The sequence below is a fragment of the Gambusia affinis genome, linkage group LG17, assembly GCF_019740435.1.
Source record: "Gambusia affinis linkage group LG17, SWU_Gaff_1.0, whole genome shotgun sequence".
In the NCBI taxonomy this organism is placed as follows: Eukaryota; Metazoa; Chordata; class Actinopteri; order Cyprinodontiformes; family Poeciliidae; genus Gambusia; species Gambusia affinis.
In genome coordinates, this window is record NC_057884.1 from 13,600,487 (window position 1) to 13,627,844 (window position 27,358).

Here is a 27,358-nt window from a genome sequence, read left to right on the forward strand (position 1 = left end):
ATGCAGTCCTGATTGATTCGCCCGGAGCCGGTTCCAGCTGCGCACAAAACTGGTCCGGCTTCGCATTCCCGACGTCGCTCCCCCAGTCGCTCGCAGCTTTCCGTCCATCCGCCTCGCTGCAATGATACACAAGTTGCTTCGAGAAAAAACCGAACACTTGAGATTATTTTCATGATATATATTTTTGTTTATTTGTAGCACGGACGTCGAGCATGTCGAGGAAGTACAGTTGATGGAGCCGGCTTCTTCAATGGATATTTCTCCCGAGGTTTCCAGCGCTCACCGTGAAATCAGAGGCGGAGGAAGAACGTCTTCAGAAGAGGACGAGAGCCAATCAGCCGTGGCGAACCAAAGATAAACAAGCCTTATGATAAAGCAAAACTCTGTAAGACATTATCAGATTCTTTTACATTCTTTTACAATGTGAGGGCGTTTACTTTAGTTTTGGATTATTTGTTGTAGAAGAAGACATCTCTTTTTATTTTCAGGCTAACAATAACAGTAAAGGTGGGGAAAAGAAGGAAAGCTATAAGGATTTTCTGAGGAGGCATAAAATAATTAAGTGTCCCAATCATCTTATAGTATTATAATAGTTCTTTTTCTGAATGAAATTGAAATTTCTACTTATAAAGTATTTTATATATATTGTTTCCACTTAATAAATGAATTATGGCACCCAGTTCTTCCAAATGCGCAGATTTTAAATCCAAATATGTCATGACATTAATAGGTTTGTGCTTTTTTATTGTATTCTCTTCGGCACTGTCTGGTAGCTTTCTGTGCAAATAAAATGCACAGAAAGGATTATTTGGCAGCATCTCAGTGGCAATGCTTTGAAGTATATTATCAGTCACTCAGGGCTGCCTCAGAGGGTTTCCATTTCCATTGTCTACGAGCCCGAGGTGGGATCATCGCACCTCAATGCACCCGTGGCAGCCAGGGTTGAAGGTTAGCCTCAGCAGAGGTTCCTGCAGATTATTGGCCAGGTGTGAAATTCAAGCCTGTGTGCGTATGCGTGTGTGTGTGTGTGTGTGTGTGTGTGTGTGTTTTACCCTGCCTCCTTTGCCTGATCCTTTATTACTCAGAGAGATGGAGTGTCAGAGCACACCACCAGAGGCAGGGAAGAAAAATCCTGCAATTTTGGTGTTTTATTATCTCCCCTTCATCTTTTTTTTTTCTGAGTGTCATGATGAAAAATGTTGTACTTTGTCCCATTTGTATTGGCTCTGTTCAAACGCAACTCTTATTTTATCTAGAATTCAGCATCCTTACATTAACATTTTTCTTTATTGCTGGAGCTTGAACTTGTTCTTAAAATTTCAGTGGATTTCAGCAGTCAGTGTGTGCAGGTATCCCCCACAGGGGTATTCCTCTGATCCCACATCACACCCAGGCAGTAATTCCAAGTCTGTGAAGAAGTAAAAAGAGGGGGGATTTGTCATTTGGCTGCCTGCTTTCGTTTGCTTCCTCGGGAGTGAAGCTAAGCTTTGATTCATTGTGAAGTTTCACCAAGTATCCCAAATCACTCAATGGAGGGAAGTGCACACTGTGAGAGTGACCTTTTTCTTGGAAGATTATCATCCAGGCCAGTGCAGGGGGGGATGGGTGAGCTGATTAGGGTCTTCTGTGTTTTTGCTCAATCATCTATTACCTCATTTTCAGGGGTTTGTTAAGTGTACATTGTTGCTCCTTGCAGCCACTCTCAACAGTTTGCAATGGTGAAAAATGACTGATAAGAGGAAGAAACATGTTTGCTTCCATCTTGTGGGATAATGTCAAAGTCTGAGCGTGCTGAGCAGTTTCTCGTAATCACCTTTTTATCTGCTAGGGGTTGTCATGTGTAATTACCAGCGGCCTGCCATCTTCTGAAATCTGTCTAATTGGTCCTTTCTTTAATAACAGGATGACGGGCTGTGAGACGAGGGGCTTACTGGTGCAGGGGTTAAAGACTGGGTCTCACTGCTCACTGGGGAGGGAACGGAACATCTACGGTCATTAATATTATTTTGCCTTCAAGCTTCTACTCCTGTAATTGCTTTAAATTAATGATTATCCTGCTGCCAAATTGCACTGGATGCATCATCATTTGTTCTGAAAGGAAAAGCAGGGCCATGACGACGTCGTAATTTGGTTCGGAGATCAAAGCCACTTTACTTCTTGATGTGCCTACTGTATGCTTGAAAGCTTATCTTTAGGTTCTCTAACACATTAAAGCTACAGCTTTGAACAAGTCCAATGACTTCCAAAAAGTATCCATACCGCTTGTAGCTTTCCATTTTGTTGGTTTACAACCACAAACCTAATTGTATTTTATTTGGAGTTTTGGTGACAGATCAAGACAAAGTACTGTAAATAGAAATAAGAAGAAAAAGGAAAAATAATTTATTGTTTTCCAAATATTTGTTCAGCTTTACTCAGCCCCTTAACTTCTACTAAATAAAATCTGGTGCAGCCGCATGCCCTTAAGAAGTCTCCTAATTAGTAAATAGAGGATGTAATTTAATCTTGGTATAAATACATTTTTTCTCTGGGGGTTTCAGATGTTTGTTTGAGAACATTAGTGAACAAACTGCATCATGAGGACTGTGGAACACAGCAGACGGGTCAAGCAGAAAGTTGTGGAGAAGCTTAAAGTAGATTTATTTCACAAAACAATATCCTGAGATTTCAGTATCTCATGGAACACTGCTCAATCCATCATCTGAAAACTGAAAGAGTATGGCTCCATTGCAAAGCTAAGAGAACCTGGGTATCTCTTGAGGCGCAGCAGATATTCGCTGCTCAGTTGGGAGAATCTGTTGGCCAGACAACTTATTGTCATGCCTTTTTGGGACTTCGACATAAAAGAAAACCATAAAAAGCCCAGTTGGCACATAGGAAACAAGCATATGGAAGAAGATGCTCTGATCTGGCTGATAGAAAGATGGATGCCTTAAACATACAGCCAGACCACAGGGTGATTGTTTTGATCAAAGCTTATTCAATTGTTAGAGTGGCCCAGTCAGATACCATAGTCAAATCCAATGAAAAATCTGACAGGACTTGAAAACTAGGATCCATAGAGCCTCTCCATCCAATCTGACTGAGTTTGACTGAGCTTGAGTTAATTTTCAAAAAAGAATTTGCAAAACGTTCTAGATGTGCAAAGAAAACAATTAATCTAATTTCCCAGAAGGGGTGAACACTAATATTTTCAAATTTGTACTTTTTTTTTTCTTTTTTTTTTCCAAAAACTTTGCTTTAACTTCAGCTAGGCACAGCTTTATGTTGATCTAGTAAATAAAACCATACAAAAACTTAGGGGCATGAGAAGAGATTTTCTTCACTCTACTCTGAGATATTTTTCTTCTTCATGATAGCAGTAGATCATGTTTTCAGCCTGTGGTCCAGTCCATTCATTTAGATCTGCTATCAGTTTGAGGCAAGGCCCTCAAAAGGTTTGGCTGCATATCTCTTTGCTCTTTAACGGTGTGTCTTAGTGTGTATGTTGGGCTAAGGATAAGATAAGGCCATGTTTACCCTCTACTGCTGCCTTGGTATTGGCCAGACTTTACCTCACGCAGTGTGTTTCTTCTACCTTGGCACCGGTGATGAGTGAGGGCAGATTTAAGTCAGTCCAAGGCTTTCCACTCCCCACCCGAGGGCCGCTCTCCAAGATAAGGCTCAATTTTGCAGCTTTGAATTCAAAGCCTCTCCTATTCTCAACCTCATTTGTGCTCAAATATCGACAACTTTGTTTTCTTATTTTGTAACGACGGTAGGGCGATTTGATTAGAGAAGACTTTCACACTGAGATACAGTTTATAAAACCAAGTCAATACCACAGAAATTGCTCTCTTTTTGAATATAAATTATGCTTCAATGATTTTATCCCATTTTATCATTTTTTTTTTTTTTTTTTCAGAATTACCAGTCACAACAATCACAATTCCCATAAAGTAGCTATACTTATCTAACCATTTTTAATGTATACCTTTCTAGATTAATATAAGTGTCCAGAAACTTAAAATTTGCAATTCACTGATTCTTGTTTTTGGGGGGGATCATAACTGTATCTTCAAAATGTGGGAAAACAACAGAGCACGTCCCTCAGAGGGACAGAGACAGATATGTGATGAAGATTATGCTCACTGTTAGAGAATCACAGCAGACTTTTTGTAATTTTTCTACTGCAAGAAGGAGGCTTTTTACTCATTTTTACAAGGAGTGCCAATAGATGTGAATTTTTATTAGCACACAATAAGATAACAGATAATTTGTTAGTATACTTTGAGGAAAAGAATTCTGCAGCTCCAGAGGACATTTAATAATTTGCTGATTTCCACCACATTTCATACGATGTCATTTAGAAATAATTTTAAAGTAGCCTAATAATATACACCACAAAGTAAATTAAGCCCTGCTAAGTTGATTCATTTACTCATTTAGGAGGATGATAGATTAAGAAAATGGGGCAGCTTTATACTTTTATAGCAAAACTACAACAGTTTGTATTCTACTTTTGGCAGGTTTTCTAAAGTTTTAATCAGGCTTTGCCTTGTTATGCAGAGATTATGCAGGGGCGTTGCTGTTGTTATTTTATTGCTTTCACCATTAAATGAATGTTTTTGCATTAGCTGGATAGTTGAGAGCCTATTAAAGGTTGTCAGTAGAGTATTTGTGCTGTGATTAAGGGTGAATCATTTGCTTCGTTTCATCACAGCTGCGTCTTTGCATGAGAGAGTCTGTAATGTAAATGTGTCCGTCTCGCAGTCACTCAGCCATTAATGCTGCATGATTTACATCTAATTGAATTTCAGGACATCTGTCAGTATATCGCCCAGAGATAAGCGACATACATTTTGCACTTGCATTAAAAATGTAAAGGGAAGCCTTTATAATGCTGTTATGCCTTCCACAGGAGCTAATCTCGATGCTAATGAGGCTCATTGTTGAGAGCTGCAGGCCCGGAGCATTCTTGTAGCGCGGAGTCGAGCGACCTGGGGTTGTTTGGTTATCCTGCATTTCAACCCAAGTGTTCTGTTTTTGCTTTCTCAATAAAAAGGACGAGGGGAAAATCTGGGTCTCTCTTGTGTGCTGTTCAGATTCCAATTATATAAACTATTAGAGAATTTAACCAGGGCAGTTCTTATCAGTTAATCCAGAAGTAATAGATTCTATTAAAAATGTATGAGGGGATTGGGGATGATCTGTGCATATGCCGAGGGTTGTATTGAGACGAATCCAGCAGCTGCTGTCTAACTCTGCCTTTATTTTAAACTCTTTGTCTGGTCCCCATTACTGACAGCTTTCTGCTGCACTTACCTTTATCAAAAGCATTTAGAACTGATCACAAGCTGTGACTTAGTGGTGACGGACTCTCTCTGGTTAATTATCCGTATTCAAAGAGAGACAGTCTTACTTTACCATTCTAATTTCTCTTTATTAGGCTTTTATTTATTCCTACAGTCATTTTTCCTTTCCCTCATCTCTGGCTCTTGAGTGGAAAGAAGGAAAAACATTTGCATAGCACTCATGTGATAGAATGAAAAAGATGCTCGTGTGAAACCTTTTCATTGTCCTCTAATTATTCAGTGAGGATCCTGAGAACTGCGAACAGGAGACAAGATGGAAGAAGTCAGGGAAGGTGTGTGTGAGTCTGCCCTCTTTTATCTGTGCATTTCATGTTTGCTGAAAGGGAGGCTCTTTATGCATTTGGCTTCTATCTTTACTCTGACCTTTGATGCTGCACAAAGTCATAAAAGTCTGACAGAAGGGCAGACAGATGCTGGTGCCTGTATAATTTAAGGCTCTTTTTGTTGCTTGGAAAGAGGTTCTTTTCCTGTTGCTTTTTACAGCCAAACAGGTGAAGCAGCGCATAATCCATTTCAGATCTAACACAGCGTTTGGTGGTGTGGTTAATCATGCATGCACAGCCTTTGCTATACTAAGAAATGAAATGCACTGCCTAGACATAAATAGTGCCTGCTCCATGACTACAGAAGTGAGGAGATTTTGTTGAACACATGCTTATATATTCACTTCAAAGCTGTTTTTCTGCTCATCTGTGGCAAATTTCAGAAAGGTCCCTCCCAAATCTTCTCTCTGGCTCTTGTCTCTTCATAAGAAATGGCCCAGAATGCCTGCAGCAGATGCCACATTCTATCTAAGATGAGAGGAGAGCTTGTAAAATAACTTTGCCTGTCTAAACATTGTTATCACAACACCGTGGGGGACAGTTAGATGGACGACAAAGCACAAGGACTTTATCTCTCTGGCAGGCCCTCCCTGGACTGCATCCTGCTGCTTATCAGCTGCATGGATACAGACTACGAGAGGGAAGATTTAAACTGTTTCTGCTTAAACTTTGTGCTTTTGTTATTGTTTCTAGAAAGATACTTGAAGGCTTCAACTGGTGAGACGCTAGGGTTACCAGAGAAGAAACATTTGGCGTTGCTTGACCTAATTTATAAGATGTGACTTGAACTACACTTGTAGATGCAAGTTTAGATACTGCTGATAAAATGTATCAGTTATTACACCAAGTTTCAATCTGCTTTTCTTTGAAGCTGATGTACTAGTTGAATTATTTTTCTAGGAATACTTTATTTGTTGGCAGAGGGAGTGGAAAATCCACCCACCGTCTTAGTGACTCTGGATTTATACCAAACACTAAAATGTTTGGAATATCTAGTATAGATCTATCATTGCTCAATATTGGTTTGCTTCTTAACTTATCATTTCAAAGCATTTCTGTTGCAAAGTTCAACGTGAAGTTGTCTTTGGTTGTGGGGTTCCACAGGGTTTTCTTCTTAAAGATTACTCAATAATGTATGCTGTCACTGGTAGGCAGCTGTTTACCACTACCGGTACTTTAATGTTTCACTCCTTGAGAATATTTTCAAATGCATCAAATCAGAGTTTGTTGAATAATGTTCTTAAGTTAAACCAGGACAAAAGTAATTTGTTCACTGGCTAGCATGGCTGAAAGCTGGTGTTTGCCTTATGCACACATTAGAGTCTTTTGTGAAATCTATCACCTTCAGGTCGCCTTAAAAGTAGCTGATATTTTACTGATCGATTGGTCTGGATCCTGTTCGATACCGGATGCATAGGTCAAAGGGTCAGGACTCCAGCCAGCGACGGCCATGTTGAAAACAGAGACCTCTGTACATGGGTTGTGTGCTTTACCCCTGCGCCATTCCTGCTCTCCACATTTGAATTTTCTGAAACATGGAGTTCCACAACGTTTTGTTCTTGGCCGTATTTTCTCTGCTTCATTTGCTCCTTTTATGTTATCTTTCGAGATTGTTCAGTGATATTTTCTCTCTCTGTAATGTAGTGATATTCAGTTCTTTGCTACTTTTAAACGGTGTATAACAAAAGCCAGAAATTAAAAAGACAAAAATTACTTTTAGACCATTAAAATACTGGTGTTGTTCCCCAGTTGATCAAACACAAGTCAGAGATTCATATTTGTGTTCTGGATTATCATCGTCTCCCTCACTGTAGCTCAAGAAGCTAAGACTCTGCTTGGTTATGCACCTTCATTCCAGATCTGATCTTGTCTGGGAATCTGTCATCACCAGGACCCTGATCAGGACCTGTCATGTCTGCAAAACTAAAGCTGACAGAGTATTTGCTGCTTTTGCTGCTATGCTGTTGAACTCTTTATTCTGTGGGCTGAATGGACTTAATCAAGAAGCTGTTTAGCTGAAGACTAGAATTTGATTAGTATTTGGCTTGTATTGTATGTCATTTAAATTAACTTGGTTGTATTTTAGCTTTATTGTTCATTGTATTTCATTTGAACTAAATATAGTGTTCTTTACTGTGTATTATGTTGCTTTGAGGCACCTTATGATCTTAAAGGGTTATAGAAGTAATATTTACCTGCTACTACCTCTGCAATACATTTACATCATAAATAGGTGAGAAATAGTTTTACTGAGACAGATGCAGGCATTTGGAGTAACTTTGATGTCATCTCCTCCATATGCTAATCAGGAGAGGTTGACATTTTTAAAGAAAATTACAGCATAATAGAAACAATCAGGAGTGCATTACCTGCACTCCCGATTGTTTCTGAAATCTTTTCTTGCTTTAATTTGAACTTTTCCAGGTAAGACACCATAGGCCCTCATCTTGAGTTCTGACTCCCTCCTTAGTGTGTTTCCTTTCATCTACAAATGATTGGAGTGATTGAAGATATTCTTGTGCATGTCTCATTTTCTGCTTGTGAAGGGATTCCCCTGGAGATGTCCTCTCTCTCCTCTGTTTTCCCCTGCTGTCTTTTCAGTGTCTCCCCTATGATAGATGTAAGGTAATGGCGGGATTGTTCTGAAATTGCTATTATTTTCTAAATGGGTTCTGATCATTCTGAGGCTTTTTAGCTCTCCTGATGCCTGTGTGTTAATAGGAGAGCGGTTTGAAGTCTGTTTGTCCCAGATGAATGGATGTTGAGCAGAAAAAGAAAGAGGAAAAAGTGAGAGGATGACTGCACCTGGAAAAAGCAAATCAGTCTTTTCTTCTTTTTTGAAGCAAAGGTAATCATGTTTCTGCAGCCCATCACTGAATGTTCTGTTCTGTGCTTGACTCGCTTTAGTTCCCCTCTGGGTCCTCAGGGTGGAATAAAAACAAAAAAACAGAAACTGAGTAAGAAAGGCAATCTGACAGCTGAATGCTGCAGGCTGATATTAGCCTTGTTGCACTGCTGTGTGGTAAAGAAAGAAACAGTTGTTTCCCTTTGTAGCCAATGGATGGATTAACTTTTAATACCACACACTACTGGATGTCTGACATTTTGCATCTGTATTTGCAGATACCTGATTTGCATGCATTAATGTATTTCATTCCGGCCTGAGGGCGTTATATATTTTGCATTGCTGGCATTCAGATTTTGCTGACTCTTTAAGATAATCAAAGAGGACGTCACACGTGATTACTACTGAAATATTAACTCAATTACAGGCTTTTTTTTTTTTGTCACTGAAACCACCCAGCTGTGGAGAGGAAAAGTCTTGTTGAGACAGAGGCTTTCATTTCCTCTGACAGTGCTTAAATCAAACAGTGCAGCAAGCTTCTGAGAGATATGCTTTCGTCTTTCTCTGCTGATCAATACGGTCGTACATTTACAACAAGGAACAAGGTCTCTGTGCTGGTTATTCTTTCCACGTAGCCCGACCAGGCCTGAGGCTACAGGAGGGTTAGCAATAATCTGTATGATTACAGCTGAAAGAGCAAGACTGATAACAGGGAAGAGCCTTCAAAGCAACTTAGCAGATGGAGCTGATGGAATCATTACCAAGCAATTCCACTTTTCTAACTGTTATGTCTCTGTAATTCAAAGCGTAGCTGAATTTGAATAACACAACTCAATTCTTTTTAGTTTTATGTCTGTTTCCTATATAACATGGAAATATTGTATTTTTGAAGGGAGCAATAATTTTAGATCCAGTAAACTTTAGTTTCATAGCTGATGTTCTGTAAAGTGGTTGTTTCTTTCAGCAGCTTTGAGGTGTAATGTTTTGTAAACATTTCAAATATTATGATTCCAGTACATAATATGTATTATCATGGGTCATAACCTCTCATTTTGTTTTTAATGAGAGTCGTGGGACCCAAAGGAGAATCAGAACTGTGATTACAAATTATAGCATTTTTTAAATAAATACCAAGAGAAATAAATTGATACACATTGTCTTTGGTTGCTGGAAAACAATAATCCTTTTTGAGACAGATTTGCAATTTATTATCAGATATGTAACTGGGCAAATAATGTTCAGCCAATGATCCGGCTCTAGACAACAGTCACAATTGCTTATGTTCCCCTTCAACTAAAACAAATAGCCAAAGCCCAGGATAGTGGATCATTTTTAAGCCTTAATTGTCCCAAGAGGATAAATCCTGATTTAAAAATGAAAACATCCAATTTGTGTTCTCCCAATTATTCCATTTATGTAATTATATCTCGATAATTCAATTTTTTAAATTTACTTTAATGATTCTTTTAGTGTGTTTAATACCAATAAGTAGCCATTATTGCTTGTTAGGCATTAAGCTAATGACTGCTATCTTACTAGCTGTCTTTGCTAGCTTAATGGTCTTTTAAGCTGTTTTCTCGTTTGGTTTTATCTTTTATGCCTTTGAAAGTTTCAGGTTGTTTGACCTTGACCTACTACCTATTATAATGTACTATTTGTTTATGGGTGGCTCTGTTAAAATACCGACTACAGATGAACATGATGGGCATTCGGGTTAGTTGACTATAGTATAGTAGTGTTATAAACCTACTTTTTTCTTCTTTTAGCAGGAAAACCCAGGCTGCTTGCAGGCCCAGTGAACTATCATGCTAGCCTGTATCCAGAGACAGCAGAACTTCTCATCGCACCATTTGGCGTGCACACCCAAAAGCTTTGATGTTTCGCCCTCGTCCTTATTGCTCCCAGTGGCACCACTGCAGACATGCACCCGGAAAGGTTGGTCTGTTACACAGCTGGAGAGATTTTATGTGACAGTACATAGACTAGAGAATTTCGTATTACAAAATCAGCTAAGTAAAAGAGTAGAAAGTTATGTTGTTCCTCACTTTGTCTCTTATAAGTTCTTATCAAAGACTCACATAGGTTAGCTGAGGACACAGCTGCTGTGAATCTTCTTGAATTAAACTAACAAGCTCCTCGATAATAATGCCTGTTAATTGGGTCAGTAATCAATGTGCTCCTGCCGTGCAAAACAGGCAGGTCAAAGTGGACTCTGAAATTACAGTGTTAATCAGCTCGCCCACACAGGATCACTAATGATGCTCACATTTTGTGCTTCTTGTCGGTGTTGTTTGACCTTCATCCTGACTAATTATTCTGCTTTTGTTGAAAGGTTGGGTGGGTGTCTTTTGGCCTTGAATTTATGAGTCGATTTCCTTCAGCTAAACAATTGCATTCAGAGTGTCTGACATATCCCTTTTTTCTGAAAATGCATCGATAAATCTCATGATCTTTATACCACTGAACACAGTAGATTCACATACTGAGACCACTGAGAATAAATGTTTTATTTCAATTTTTCTCTGAAGAAAAGTGTATGTCAAAGGAGCATATTATAAAAAAGAGTTTTTTGTGTTTTGTTGAATACTTTTGGGGAAAACAAGAACCTACAGAGGCCCAGATTTGTCAGTGAAAAGAATCTTTGAAGATTTTATTGTGATTCTTTTGCTTAAAAGAACAAAAGGTTTGTGTGGGCAAATATGTGAAAATCTCTGTTTAATTTTTAATTTTTCTGTTTTTACATTTGTTGCATATTGAGATGATGGTATTAATTGTGATTAACCTGCATTTGATGAGTATTTTCTTTATTTTCCTTCATCACAAATATCCCAGTAAGCTAACATCTCAGACACTAAAAATAAGCCAGGTGTAGGTACTGTGTGAAAATCAGCCCACATTGGTTTTGGCATCTATGGCTCTTGAAGTTTAATATGCTTTATCAAATATTGCAACTAGCTGTCCTTTGTGAGTACAATATTGCAAACATAAATATTGCAATGCTGATTTTGATTTTCAACGGACCCCCAGTGTTTGCGAGGCTTAAGAACGACATCTGCCCACAATTATTTAACATTTGCCAATACTAAAAACGGTTCTAACTTCCTATTTTAATAGTTCGCACACCTAATCTACCTCAATATGCATTAGTGCACTACCACAAAAGCTAATATTTACAGTCTTGCTTACTTCCGCTCTTCATGGTAGAGCTAATCAGCTGCCTTTCTTCCAAATATATTAGATGTGTGATATAAAAACATCCATAAAGAGGGAGATTATTTGTGGCTACACTGCAGTAGCCACAATGCAGTGACGTTTGAGAGAAAAATCTGATTAGATGAATCCGCAAATACTGACTGTAAATAGACAGGAGTTCACTGTATTGTATAAAGTTGGTGCAGAGGCGATTATTGGTCATTCACTCAATACGAAATATTAATTATGTTAAGAATTCTTAATATTTTAATGGGAACAGTACTGCTTTCTGTTCCAGCATGACTTCACATCAGTGCACAAAGCAAGATCCATTAAGACATAGTTGAGCAAATTTGATGTGGGAGAAGTTGACTGTTCTGACCTGAACCCCCAAAAAACACCTTTTGGATAAATAAGAGCAGAGACTGCAAAGTTTGCCTTGGTTCGATGTTATTGAACATAGTCTAATAAAAGAATAAACAAATCAAATAAAGACTAAATAAATAAATGAAGCAAACAAAATAAAAGAAGAACAGTACTGAAGTATATTTACATGTTCAAAGGTGTGGGTAGAAATATGAACTTATTTTTACACCCACGCCGCTTCGTCCAGTAAATTGCTATTCAAGTTAACAGTATTTCTTATTATTTTCTATATCCATGTAGAGGCGTTCCGCATCACAAATGTGCTTTTGATTCTCCACAGGGTTTAAGAGGTTAAAGCTCCAAATAAGGGTGAGATGGTATCATATTAAACCATCTGGCTCAAGATTGGGATGTCACATGTGTGTGCAGGCAGATGAGCAAAAACTTTTGGTTATAATGTCCATAAGAAATGAACAAATGGTATTTAGAGGATGCCTAGTTCGATTATGCCTCTCTGAATATGTCCTGCTTTATTAAAAATACATTTGCAACAAGAATGAAAGAAATGAAATCAGATAAGACGTCTTTACAATTTCTGCTCTTTCAAGCAACTTGTTGTTGTCTGGCGCTGAAAAACAAACTGAACTGAATTAGAGCTAAAGGAGGCACATCCTTTTTTTTTTCTTTCTTTTTTTTTTTTTTTTTTTTACAGATTTAATGGTTCTGTAATTAGACCACTACACCCAACACCTGCACCTTCACGCAGGTGTTTTCACTTACACTGGATTATTGGACATCCTGTTAGTTTCACTTCGACTGGCACCTTGCCATGGGAATTTGCTGAGGTCACAAAACCATTTTATTTAGTCGTCAAAAGCTTCTGTTATGTGGAACATAACAGGAGCAACAAGACTAACCCAACAGTCAGGATCGGCCGGGAAATGATCATCCTGAGTTTTAAACAGCTAAAAATGATTCAGATACCACTCTGGTGGCTTGACAGACTGCGTAGTTAATTAAGGCTCCCCTATGTAGTTGTTGCTTAACCGTGTGTATCCAACTATGTGCAAATTTGAATGCTCCATCTACTCATCTCTCATTTCCTTAGGCAAAATACCTCTTTGTTATTAAATATTAATTTGGAGTCAGTGGAGCACTTGCCTGCTAATTGTTGTAACAGAAGGGCCTGGTTTGCCTCAGGCGGATCCGAGGATGCGTTTCTCATCCTGTTTACCTGCAGGGCCTCCACTCCTCCTCGTCTCCAACCCATCCTTAGTTCTCTGCACTGCACCCTCCAGCTCAAGCCTGACATTTCAAGCACAGCCGTGGGGAATAGGCTCCTGATGGGAGCTCAGTCTGTGTGGTCCACGCTTTTTCATTAAGCGAGTCGTTGCTGGAGCGAGTTAAAAAGGGACAGCCTCTAGCCACTGCTGCGCTTTTCAAAGCCATTTCCACTTTTAGCTATCAATAAATTGAAGGAACACTAGAGCTCTCACAGCTACGCGAGACCCCATGTGAGCAATTTCCGAGAAAGTGTTACGAAGATGAGAGCAAATGAGAGTTCCACTCTTCTCCGGTATCTTTGTGTGAATGCAGGGACTGCGAGTGCTTTTTTTTTTTTTTTTTTTTTTTTTTTTCCCACGCTGCTGGCCTGGGCTCGATGCTGGCTGAGAGAGGGGAAAGTTTGCCCAAGCTGGGCCAAAGTGGCACGGAAACAAATGAGGAATGACACTGGCGCAAAGAAGTCCTCGCCAGAACCTCCTCGAGCGCACATATCTGAGTGTTGAACCCGGAGGTCACTCCGTTCTGAGAGCACCGTTCGTGTCGAGGCTACTGACACGGAAACAGGGAGCCATGTGAAAATGGGGTGAATGAGTGTCTGTGTTTTTGCTTTGGTTTGTTTACCAAGGAAGGTCATAAATAGAGAGGCTAGTGTGAGGGGAGCACATATTGAGGTCCACATATCTGTGTCTTGTCCCGCAGAGGGAAACGCAGATAATTAGCAGTCAGATCTGATGCGCAGTTTGGCAGGGAGAATAGTTGAAACCAACTCAAGTCTCTGTAGCTACTGCTGTGATGAGCCAGAGTTACAGTGCAACAAATCTGGTTATTGACATACAGCGTACAAAGAGGAACATAACGACTTTTTTTTCCTCTGAACTTGTCCTCTCTGTCTCAAATCAGACTAAACTTTTCCTGAAAGTGAATTTATGATAATAGCATACGATTAATGTTTCATTTGATTCATCTCACAAGTTGATTCTTTGGGAAATGATGGTGCACATAAGTTGAGTGTGTAAACATCAAGTCCACAAACCTGTTGGAAAACCTTCTAATTGCTGTGGAGCTCTTCGTATTACAACCTGTTTTTCTCAACTTCAAAACACAAAATAAAACCAAGGTTGCACAGATGACAAATACAGACTTCTAACTGAACACATCTTAATCCTTTTAGAATGAATTACTTCAGATTATTTAGTAATAGAGTTAAAACTCTTTCCAATTTAATTGTCAGCTGCATCCAAAAGGTCATTGCCAGCATCTTTTTTTTGCTTGGAATGATACTAACACACACGTGTGTATGCCACAGAGCAGAAAGTATTAACAATATAATTCTCTACATAAAATAAAGAGCAGAATTTCTTTTTCACCTGGTATCCATGTCTTATTTTTTAAAGTAGGATATTGGCAGCTGCTCAGTTTAGCTGTTTACTCTGGCTAAGTGGCAGAAAGTCTATCGCAGAGGCTGGTTTCAAACAGATGAAGGCAGGACCAATTAATTACATGGGTTTTAATTACTGGGCTTATTGGGCCAACTGGATGCATAGAAGGAGTTGTCATAGCAACAGAGAAATAGGTTTGAAAGGCATTGTACATGCACTGCGCTCAGTCCCCCGTTATTAATATAGGCGAGAGTATTTTTATTATCAGTATTATTGGTGTAGTAAACAAGTATTTACGCCTGCTGAGAAGTGCTGTTCTGTAATTAACCGCCTGTTTTCAGAGCTGTGTTCCTGCTGAGGTTCTGACACCAGTAAACAAGTGATCTCACCCAAGTGTTCAAGATAAGTCCTTAGTCGAAGATAAAAGACCTTCTAATCCTGGCAGTTCTGCCGTCGGGTATGGTTATATTCTAGTTTTATCTCATGTGGGAATCATATCTAGGAGTCGCTGTAATTGTTTCCTCATGTTCCCTCGGCATGAGACGGCTGGAAGCTGTGGGTTTGGAAACCCAATGAGCTTGTCCAACTCCTGTTTCAGTCCCTGGGTTGTTTTGCCCATAAATTAGTGATTAACTCAAACTGCTCCAAAACAATGAGGTCTCTGCTCTAATCTTGCAGGATAGTGGGGAGTTTTGGAGGGGGCTAAGCTTCGAGTGTGACCACGGGAAAAAGATTATCCAGTTTAAAAAAGAACCGAATGAAGGAGGCATATGCTACTGCACAAATAAAAATGCTACAATGTTCAATCACAGTCTTAAACTAACTTTTGAATCTCCTAATGAGAATCGCAAAATCAGCGCCACCCTAGACCTTTTTTTTCCTTCCCTTGCTTAAATAAAAAAGGGAAACCAGGATGAGGTGGATCATTTCTGCTTTAACAACTTAATGCGTGTGCTGCAATTAAACTAGTAATTTAAGTCCAGGTCCATTAAATTGATCAGAATTCATGCTGCATATCACATCAGAGCCGCTGTGCTCGTTTTTAAGGATAATAAAAATAGAACCAAGGTTTTCAGCCCCATGTGGCTGATTTCAATCAGCCCTGAGGGAAATATTAAAAGGTCAAAAAATGTTAAAGCGTTGCATGATGGCTTTGGCTGAGGCCGCTCGCAAAAAAGAGGCTGCTGTTATTTTCTGGGCTTGCTCCACTCTCTGTCAGTGCTGAGCGGAGATACAGCGTGCAGGCTGCAGGTTCAGGGTGATTAAGTGCTTAAGGTCAGGCTGCTAATTATCTTCCTGCCATTCCTCACCTCACAACACACAGCTGCCATTTCCCCCGTCGTCATGTGAACGGCCTTATATTTGTTTTCACTTCTTATCTTTATTTCACAGCTCTAAATTTTGTTGTATATGTGCAGCCTGTATCAAAGCCTGTTTAAAACCTGTCTTAAAGAAGCTTAGCGCTGACATTTTGCTATAATTATGTGAGAAAGTTTAGAATGCTGTTTGAAAATATTAGTGTCGTTAGTAAATACCAATAGCCCAAGCAAAAAAAGTGTCTGATTACTGTCTGATGATACCCTGATGTAGGTTAAACAGTCTCAAAGGCATCATGTCCTGATCTACACCAACTAAACCATGGGTAGGAAACAGAGTCACTGACATCTAATTGTCTGGAAAAGGTTAAGCAATAAACTCTGAGACTCCAGTAAGCTACGCTGACAGTCATTATACCCAAAAGTGGAAAAATAAAGTGGTCATCTTTCCCAGGAAGGGCCTGACCTATCAAAATTTCTCTCAGGAATACATCAATGACTCACTCAGCTGGGAAAAAAGAAAAAAAATCTAAAGCGCCGCAGGTTTCAGTTGCATCAGTTTAGGTCATTGTTTGTTAGCAGTAGTCTCTTTCAGATCATATTTCTGCAATAAACACACAACCAACACCTCCCAAGTGGGGATCTTTTTAATCTGTCACATTCAAAATCTAGCTAGCAGTTACCTGCTTCCAAAGCATGTAACTGAGACAGGGCTTACACGGAGGTGTGTTTGGGGGATTCTCATCTTTATGTGGCTGAGCTTTGTGTTGCGATCCTCATGCAGGCTGTCTAAAATGCATGCAGTGCCTTGCATACAAGAACGGTCTTGTGCATCATCAACATGATATCTGCAGGAGATTCTGCTGATCATGTTTCTTAGATTAAATGGAAACTGGTGGTTCATCTGTTTTCTCTGCTCTCTCTGCACCCACGGATGGTGCAGCAGCTGCTGCTGTCTTTGCTTTATATTGTATCACTTCATCACACAGGTTTCACTGTCCTGTCGTACACCAGTTACAGTTCACAGTGGTTAAGGCTTTGTGACTACCTTCGGTGATGATTTAGGGCATAATATTGAACAAGCTGCTCTTGCTCACAAGCCCTCCAATGTGACCAAATTGATGCAGTTCTGAGAAGAAAGAGGTCAATATGTCTCCTCTGCGATGTCAGAGACGTATTGCCAGTTATTTTAACTGTGTGATGGTAAGATTCCTGTCAACAGTGGCATCTCAAATTTAGCTTGACTATCTTTACCCTCTATCAGTGTTTTCTATGAGAAAACACATGAAAAAACAGAAAAAAAAAATCTTAAGCTGTGCTATTAATTCTTTAAGAAATAAAGAAATACAGATTTTGGTGTCGCTCAGCAACATTTGTGTTTTTCCATACAGTGTGACCTTCCTCTGTTAATGTTTTTCCACCGAAGCAGTTCCAGTGCTTAACAAGGGCTGCTGCTGTGGCCAGTTTTAACTGGTTTAATAAAAACACAGTTAAGAACCTGAAGCAGCGTGGTGCCAAGTCATTACATCACTTGAGCATGCCTTTTGATGTATTTTTTTTATGTATTTTAAATTTCTTTAGTGGCTCACAGCTCATAGACACAGTTTGTCCATACAAACCACCATATTTGTCTATTATGTGTATTTAAAAAAATATCTATTTAGTCAGCGTAAACTCAGTTCAAGTCTATGCTTGTGGCTTATTTCAGCAACCAGGCAGTTCAAAGTGATTTACATGATAAAACATAATACAGTTTAAAAAACTATTGAACAAGCAACAAGCATTACATTTTGTCAAATGCCATCATTAAAATCATCAAGAATAATCATCATCAAATGTACATCAGATATATTTGACTAAAGACTAAAGATAAACTTTAGTTTAAAAGTTTCTCTAGATCTTGCAGGAACATTAATCATTTAATCCTAGAAATGTTCTTCAGGTGATAGAAGGCTGACTTTGTAATTGTCTTTATGTGTCTATAAACGTTCATCGCTACACATAGATTTTGGGCCTGGTCACTAATTTCTAGCTGTAATTAATAAATCTACATGCTGACTTTTGATTGTTCCTCCTTTTTTCACATCTTCTGTTCAACCATGAAGAAAGTTATGGTACATCAATGTTTGCATTTATCAATTTCTTACTTGCTTTTTCGAAATATTAATGCTAATTAGTTTTCTCCTCAATTAGACAGACTTACTTAGGAGCTTTATGTCTCTTTCTGGTTCTGGCTTATGCCTGGTTTTCACAATTTGATCTACAATTTCCAATAAACCCTCCTTTTGTGTCTGCTTAGACAAGATCTTGCGCTTTGCCCAGAAAGCCCTATTGTCAAGATAGAATCAGTTCACAACAGCAAAACTTGTGGAGACTGAAATAACTGGTGCTAAAAAACTCTGGCTTTCCACTTGAACCAATGTTGTGAAAATTGAGTCATAAATGGTTAAACAATGCAGTTGCTGCTTGTATTATTTCTTCTGCCAACTAGCTTTTTAGTGTGGTTCAGAAGTCTTTGCCACTCTATTGTGGGTCAGACAGTGTTTGGTAATCAGTGGGCTGGAGAAATTTTGAGAATGAAAATAAAGATAGGTTTTTCCAAAGCTGGTCTGCAAACTGCTTGTTTTGGCCCTTATCTGTTAATGAGCCTTTGGTCACCAAAACACTGCTGTGGCCCAACAGCAGGTGATCAGTGTATATGTTGAGTCAGCTGACATTTTATTGTCTATAAAGACAATAAAATGTCTTTATAGACAACCTAGCTTAACTCTTGTTAAGCGGGATAAATCACTTGGCTACTACCGTCAGGTGCAGAAATAAAACATCTTTGTGGTTGAAAGGTTGAACATTTTAAAGTTATATCGGTTTGATACATCTTTCCTGTCATTTGTGAGAATAAAAAAAAGCTTCACAATATCAGTCAGTGCATTAAAGGTGCCAGGTTTTGCCAGGAAGTTGTCCCCCACACCATGACAACGCAACCAACAGCCAGAGCCGCTGATTCGAGACAAGATGCAGCCATGCTTTTATGATCTTCACTTTGACTTTTGACTTAACATCTGAATGCCGCTGAATTTGAGACTCATCGGACCGACCTGTTTGATTTGTAGCCTTGGTTTCCTGTGTGTAGCTGACAGCAATGACACTTGTTGTGGTCTTCTGCTGTAAAGATTGAAAATATAAATAGAATCATCTTCCTATGCCTTTCTGTAATCTCCAGCCAGTCTGCCCATTTTCCTCAGACATCAACAAGGCTTTTACATCGACACATCTGCCGTTCACTTGATATTTTCTTTTTTTTTCAGACTGTGCTCCATCCTGAGAGATCAACAGGTTCTGTACTACTCTGCCAGTCTGGCAGGAACAAACAACTATGTCACATTCAAAATTACATAAATCGCCTCTTTATTCCCAAGTTCTGATTTGCTGGTTAAACTCCAGCAAATCAGCGCTCAGTGCCTAAAGGCACCGAGTTCCTGTCATGTTACTGGCTTATTATTACTAGTTTGTGTTATGAAATAGCTGAACCCGTGTACCTCATAAAATGTAAGTGTATTCCATGTGCAATCTATTGAAAGTTTACATATCAATTTATATTTGTTCATTTGGATGTGGCTTGTTCCATCCAAAGACACTGTGCTTTATGACCAGATCTGATTTACATCTTAGTGAAGTTAAAGCCCTGGAAGCTTGGTTATGATGTGCTCAAGATGGAAAGAGGAGAGTTAGAAAAATGCTTGCTTTTCACAATTTATATTGTCCTCACAGTGTAAAACAGGAATATAAAGAACCTGTAGCTAAATTCTTTCTTTTGAAGTTGTGTCCCAATAAACTTGCACGTTTTTTGTATTTTTGTATATTAGTAGTATTTGTGTTGCCTTTTGTGCTAAGGTCACAAAGTCAGGTTTTGTTGTTCAGATCTGCTATTTTGTCTTGTAGTTTTGAACCCTTTTAAATGCTCTAACCCTAACCCACCTGCAAAGTGCAATAATTTGCATCCGACAATAAAACTAATGGCTTGCAGCTTTAGACATACTTCTCTTAACTTGTTTTTCCGTATAGTCTTCCTAAACTAATTCCTAAACGCCACAAACGAGTGTGGTGCATACTTCACAACCTGATTGTGGATTCCGCACATTACCTCTTCGGACCTTTTCAGGGAACCACTGAGGTTATACTTTGTCCACTTGTCGGTCCAGTTTCACCGATCTCTATGAGGGATCATGTTGAACATTTAGTTGAGACAGCAGCCTCTTGGCAGGCGGCTTTTGTCTGGTTGTCTGCTTCAGGGCGAAGCACGAGTTATCACAGTGCCAGATTGTCATTATTGAGCATTGAACTTGGCTGTGTTTGTCAGGAAATGGGCAAATGAGGAGAAATAAAGACTTCAAGACATGATTTTATTTCACTGAGACCATATTAACATCCTCTCTTTACCTCACCGTGTTGCTGCTGTTCGCTGCTATTTAACACCAGCAATTGCAATGAATCTCCTCTAGATTGAAACCTTTAACCTCCGGCTGTAGTTTAGAGTAATTTAATATGGATCATGCTGATCTCATATGAAACCTCACACTAAGCAGAGGTTGGGTTTCTGTCAGTAAAAAACCCTAAACGGATCCCTTTTCCCATGCATATGTCACACAGCAGTGTTGCTCAGATGATGAATGTGAATTCAGAGTGCCTGTTTGCTAATGAGATTTCCACCGTGCCACATTAAGGCAGCCGCAGTGGGAAGTGCAGCTGTGTTGTGTCTCCTCAGCTCTGACAGGGCTGTAATCTGTGGGACTAACAATATCAGACATCCTGTGAAGACGTGTTACCATTCGGAGCGTTTGAAGTGCGGTCGTACCACGCAGGGCTCAGCACTTAACATTTTACACAACAAGAAAAAAAATAAAATACAAAAAACTGCCAGGTTTTGATTTGCTCCGCTAAATTATCAATTGCTGATAGCTGCGTATTACCCATCGAGGAGAAATTATATTAATCCTGGTGTGTGGTGATGCAAGGAGTTATTACGCTTTTAAATGTGTCATTTCTTTTAGTAATCTAAGCTCCTTTTAGCTGGTTATGATCCTCTTCCTCTTATCTTTTACGGCCATGAATAAAACATTTTTAGCCAAAAGCTATAAGTTATTATTACAGCTGGCATTTTGTGTTACCTCTTTCTTCACATGCAGGATTATGGGAAACTGGAGAGGAGCGAGCTCACATCTTGATGTTGTGTACAGTACAAACACCCCTTCAACATCCCAGATGTCATTGTTTTCTATAGCAGCACTACGCTGAAACATAATAAGGCCTGTTTTTGCTTTGTTGTATTTCTCTGCAGAATTCACTCACACTCCTGGCACCATGGTGCTCGTTCCTTCTCCTCCGCCGGGAGACCGTTGGGTGGATTGAACACTCTGCCTTACCTCTCTTTTTTTTTTTCCTTTTTTTTTTTCCCCCTGCATTTTAAACACCCAATTTATTCCTTTCGTGAGGTGGATCTTGTAGATTGAGTCATTTTCACAGTCGGGAGGCTCACTGTGGGCCTGAGATGAAATGAACTCCCAAATCAATTTCAAATGGGAACAGTGAGCAAGCACCACCCCTGCATAGCTGGAATTGGTTTTGTTATTGAAAATGAAATGAAGTGTTTGGTTTCTTTTTTTTTTTCCTCTCTCTCTCTCTTTATTGCAGATTACAGCTTTGTTCTCTTTGCATGCTCTGATTTCCACTGGCTCACTGTGTGATCCAGGTTAATTTCAGAGACTTTTCTGTACTCTGTCAGAAATTCCACAAAAGCGTCAATCTGAAAGGCGGCAGTAATTTCCTCAGGGCGATTTATTGTTTTTAAAATGAAGCGCTTTTCCCACCTTTTCTTTGTCAACACAAGTTAAGCAGCACCACATAATAAGCTCAAACAATAGTGTTTGAAATGGGCAGGGCAAAGTAAAATTGGTTTTCACCAGCGAGATTCTTGACAATTGCTTTTTTCTTTTACCTTGCAGCAGCCTATCAACTATTTGAACTTAAATCTTTTACAGTCATTTCTGTGCCAGCTCCTGATTTTATGAGACAAAATATGCAATTGTTTTGGATAAATTCAAGTCACTTTATTCCTATCAGGGATTTCCATTATGGTTTCCGTTTTAGTAGGCTACATTGGTTTTTCTTTAAATACCGTTTATATAATAAATGTTTGCAAAGTTTCACAATTTGACTCCTCCAAAAAATGAGTTTTGTTTTTTTTACAGAACATGTTTGATCTGAACAAACTGAAACAGTAAATTCTTCTTTTCTTTAACTTAAACATGCAGTATGAAATGTTAAAAATGTTTTATTTATATATATATATAAATACAACAAATATATATTGGTTGTATTTGTCAATCTTTTTTGACAGTGTAACATAAGACAAATAATCTGTGTAAAAAATCAAGTTTCTCCACCTCCTCCCGGTGCTCCTATTGACACCTGCACAGGAATGTTTTAGTGCTGTCAATCATGCTTGTGGATGTGCTGCTCAGTGTGCAAATGGCAGAGAATCAACTTACCATTGCAGAAACACTGTTTATTTGTCATGATTAATGGCCATGCTACTAATTCTGAGGTGAAGAACTAGTTGTAGTCTAGCTGAGAGCCAGGTGGAGGGTATGAGCAGCATGCACACAAGTGTAATTAACAGCGCGAGATCACAAATAGAACCACAGGGAGGAAGCAGAGGAACATAATTTTTTCCGCAGATTGTCTGTAAAAGACCTATTTTTATAAAGGTTACTGCAGTTTTTACATCTTAGAATGACTTTATTCATCTGTGAGGACACATTTCAACCTCTTGTAACAGTTTTCACCACAAAGAAAGTTAAATTGATCATTTAAAAAATTAGGATTTTTCTAAAATATCTTAGTTTGAACAACGATAAGTATTTCTAAAAGCAATTATTTGCTGCATTTTAAGCATTTCTCGAACATAACCCTACAGTAAACGGGAAGTAATGTCAATTTGGAGACCCAGATTTTGGAGACAACTGCCACATAGCAACAGCTGCAGTAATAAATAGTTTTTTTTTAGGTTTGGTTGCACTTCTGGTAGTTTGAATCTTATTAAATCTTTTCCACACATTAATACATGGAACCTCTGTTGGTGAATGTGTTCCTTTTTGTATTTCATTTCCAAAAATGCACAGGCATTGCAATTAGCTGGCATTAGTAGCAGCAATAAGCCTTATTTACTGAGTTCACCCTTCTGTTCTTTTAACTGCAGCTCTAATATGGTTAAGCTAGGTTAGATGTTTGTTCCCAGATTCAACTTCCAAATCCAGAGGTAAATGAAACTCACTACCAATAGCTGCCAGCACTTGTTCTTGGTTCACTTACTGGATGTGGTTTTGAGCTATTCTCCATAGCACCTCCCATCTGAGCAGTATCTGTTTGATCAGTGTGTGTAAATTGCTGGGTCTGAAATGATCCTGTTGGCTGTTTGTGCTTATTGGCTTAACATTACAGCTTATTTGGTTCATATTTACCTTTTTATTAGTAGGTACCAAGGTTCCTTCTGAAAGCAGCACAAGTACCACCAGCTGTACTTGTTCCACAGATTGAGAATAATGGCTTAATCCTTCACTTTTACAAGAACATTGAGCACTTTAATAATAGTAGTGCTTTCTCTTATTCAGTTTGACTGTTGATGGAGTTATTTAAAAAAAATGTGGAATAGAAAATCAATTATCCTCCTGTTTTTTGGGAGGATAATTGATTGCCAAAAGATGTTTTTTTTTTTTTTACGTCTTTTGGGAAACTAATTATTGGGGATGTGCTGAGTCTAAATTAATATCATTAAGTTCAGTTTAAAGCATGCCAAAGGCGCTTCAGTTTGTAGCTGCACTTTATATATGCAATTATCCCCTATGGCAGATTTAGGACTGCAGAATAATGAAAGAGTGAAAGAATATGTCTCTTCTGGGCTGCCTGGCTTCTAATCACCTTTTCCTGTCTGCCTGTTTTCCAGCAGAGACCGGGTCCATGATTTCTCGGTACCCATCTCCTGCAGAGTTGGACGCTTTTGCCCAGAAAACCGCCAACAACCCGCTCTCCATCAAAATCTTCCCATCTGATGTACGGGTGCCACAACACAAGCAGCTCAACAAAACTGTGAATGGCTTGGACACCACCGGTCAGCGCTACAGCCCCTACCACCACCCACACTCAGGAGGCTACCAGGGCTTGCTGGCAATCGTCAAAGCCTCCGTGGTCAAGGGTGTTCTGAAAAGCTCTGAGGGCAAGAGGACTAAACACATGAACTCTCAGACTTCTGTGGCACCGTATAATAACCCTCTGAGTGATAGCTGCACAGTCAGACACAGACATGAAGCCTATAACACAGGTTCATATAAACCCCCTGATGTACCCATTGAAGCACTTTGTTCTGCTGCAGGAATGGCCTCCAGAGATCAGAGCCTGGCCTCCCAGTCGGAGCTGGCAGAGGTTCAAAGCCTGATGAGGCGGATGAGCAGAGTTCCCCACAGCCAGGCCCAGCAGCTGGGGGGAGAGGCTCGGGCCAGCCCCTCGCTGCAGGCCGTGGCAGCAGTGGCACATCCAGAATCAGACTTTGTCTTTGGAGTACCGCCCCAGAGTAGCCGAGCCTTCGCAGGAGCAGTGCTGCCTACACAGAGTTCCGACACAGCCAAAACTGGATACCTAGAGAGGGGCGACTACGCCGTGTGGCAGCACAAACCTCCAATGCAGCTCTATCAGCAGGAGGTGGTGAGGATGTACGGTGTGAGTAACGACCCGCAGAGCTGCAGAACAGCGAAGGCCGGAGTGGGCTCTCCTGAAACCCGCCACCCTCTGCCCTGCTCCTCCCAGCTGCCTTACGGGCAGCGCCTCGGAAACGTGGGAGCCGCCGTGCAGAAAGAGCGGACAGCGGGACAGTACTTCGCTCCTCTCTGGGACGACCCGGGCAGCGACGGGTATTCCTCTCAGGTGATGGGAACAAATACATGTGCATCCAGACCTAGACATGTAGGGATCGCCCATCCTCATCTCCAAGCAAGCTGCCATCAACAAAATCAACCCCAGCTTCATCCACATCATCCTAATCAGCACCACCCTCTTCATCACCATCAAGCCCAGGCCTACAGCACAGAGCAGAACCTCTCTTGCGGGCTGCCCAGCTTCAGCCTGTGCCACGCCGCGGTACTCAGCAGCAGCCTGCAGTCTCTGGAGTGCCTCATCAGTGAGATTCAGCCTCCCTGCATCAAAGAGTGCATGCTGGGCCGCGGGTACGAAGCCATGGGGGGGATGCTTCCGCTGCTGGAACACCAGCAGCACATGCAACTCCCCGTCTACAGATGAGGCAACGCTCTGGGACACGCGAGTTCGAACATTTGTGAAGTACACATGCCTTTTTAGTTTGTGCATGTATTTGTAGAAGGCTGTGCATTAAACACTTTGAAAACGGGAGTAAGTAATAATCAGGAGTCACGATGCAGGTTTACGCTACAGATTCTTTTATTTTTGACTGCTGTTGTTGATTTAACACTGAAGCTGAGCACTTGATCGCACTTGGATTTCATCAGTTAATCGTATATTTTGTATTTGCTGTTGTTGACCTTTTACAAAACGGAAATGGATCAAAAATAATCAGGGGTATCAATCAAAAAAGATAGAATTGCAGGATCTCTTAAAGAGTTTAGTAACGCAGTTGTGTATTTTTACCTCTCTTGTTAGAGTTGGACCATTGGTAAACTTTTTGTCTGTCCTGACTTTAAGCCAAGTCTAGTCATAACAAAGTATTCTCTATCAATACGAAGCAACTCCTAAAGCTTATATGAGAAGATATTGCTCATAAACACAGAGTTTTGTTATTTAACGTTTAAAATAATTTGTTTCACTTCTCAGCTCAGTTGATCTTGACTGTCAAATGAACACTGTTGCATTCAGGCCAAGCGAGATGCAATATCCTTTGCGGATATTTTTCGAGCATTCTTAATGGTAAATCTGTTGAGTGAACATTTTTTCCCCCCCCCCTCTTACTCTTGGAGATTGTGTGACTGTTTCTCATAACAAATAGCTGTTTTTGAGAGTAGGCTGCCTGACTCATTTACTGTCTTGTTCTTTGCAGGGCTATATTATCTCTAATGGTTTGAAATGTACGAGTGAGCAGCACTTCATATGTCTGCAATGGTTCTCTGAGACTATTTATTTCTGTCAACTTGGTGGGTTACGTGGCAAACTGTCTTTATAATTATAAAGTGCAATTATTATATATGGACACATGACTTATCTCCATAAATGATGTTGATGAAATAACTTTTTGAAATGTATGACCCTAATCAAACACTTTTTTGTCTCTTCTTAATAAGGATTGTCAAGTAAATAAATTTTTTAAAACCCAATAAGTATTATTTTGTGATATGTATACATACCCAATACTTTACTTTACTCCTGAGTTTAATGTACTGCATTTCTTATTTTGTAAATCCTTTTAATGATGCAAGTTCTTAACATTTTTAAGGAGCTACACTTTTATAAATGATCCATTCTCCTTCAGAGAAAAGCTATTTGTAAAGGCGTATTAATTTTTTGCCCATTTATGCATATTAAGTAATTTTCCTGCAGGACCGACTGGTGCTTCTAGTAATGATTTGATAAGCTTTTTTCCAACAATTTACTCCATCATTCTACATGCAACATGAATAATAATTTGACTTTAAAAATACTGTTTACAATAATAATAAAAAAAGACCTTTAATGTCTCTTTTGAATTACCAGTACTAGATGTGACTGGAGGTACCCCCTTTTACTTCATCTGTCTTCCTAAATAGCACGCTGCAACACTGATGCAGCTTAGATCATCATGGAAACGAAACGTGAAGACACTTTAAGTAGCCTGCTAAAAAGCTAATTATGTAGTGTGTATAAATGGGGGCATTAGCAGCAAAACCTCAACCTCGCTAACAGATGACCTCATTTTAGACAAATATCTCTAGTTTAAAGTCAGCAACTGTCACTGGAGCACTATTCAATGAATTGCAGTGCCTATTTTGTCGTATCACAGCTTTGCTTGGAAGTTTTTCCATTCTGCTGTGCAAGGCTGCTGATAAACCGGACATGTTCCTCTTGCTCAGAGACGATTAGCTCAGGCTCCTGTGGGAGAGGAACCAGAGCCTCCCCGACCTCTGGAACACACTTCAGATAAATAAGAGTGGGCCGAGGAAAAGCATGGCTTGTTAAGAGGATTAGGCTACATTTGGAATACAGATTGTCCTTTAATAAAATTCAGTGTATTGATTTATTTTTTTTACTT

At 39.6% G+C, this 27,358-nt stretch overlaps 1 protein-coding gene across 8 annotated transcripts; it reads left to right on the plus strand.

Moving 5' to 3' along the window:
* Positions 1 to 26,447, plus strand: LOC122847239 (protein FAM222A). 8 transcript variants are annotated; one of them, XM_044144737.1, is made up of 4 exons: positions 49 to 385; positions 5,575 to 5,626; positions 10,289 to 10,457; positions 24,059 to 26,441. In XM_044144737.1, exons 3-4 carry the CDS (start codon positions 10,328 to 10,330, stop codon positions 25,402 to 25,404), a joined length of 1,476 nt encoding a protein of 491 aa, XP_044000672.1. In that variant the 5' UTR covers positions 49 to 385; positions 5,575 to 5,626; positions 10,289 to 10,327; the 3' UTR covers positions 25,405 to 26,441. The 8 variants fall into 8 exon arrangements, with proteins under 8 accessions (XP_044000674.1, XP_044000676.1, XP_044000672.1 ...); XM_044144740.1 differs by having other exon boundaries at positions 24,062 to 26,441; XM_044144739.1 differs by lacking the exon at positions 5,575 to 5,626 and having other exon boundaries at positions 1 to 385; positions 24,062 to 26,447.
* Positions 26,448 to 27,358: the final 911 nt, after the last annotated feature.

Excerpts from the sequence above, each read along its gene's own strand:
- LOC122847239 (XM_044144735.1), top strand. The coding sequence starts at position 10,328 with ATGCTAGCCTGTATCCAGAGACAGCAGAACTTCTCATCGCACCATTTG. Across the intron at positions 10,458-24,058 it reads GCAGACATGCACCCGGAAAG|CAGAGACCGGGTCCATGATT; the intron begins GTTGGTCTGTTA and ends CCTGTTTTCCAG.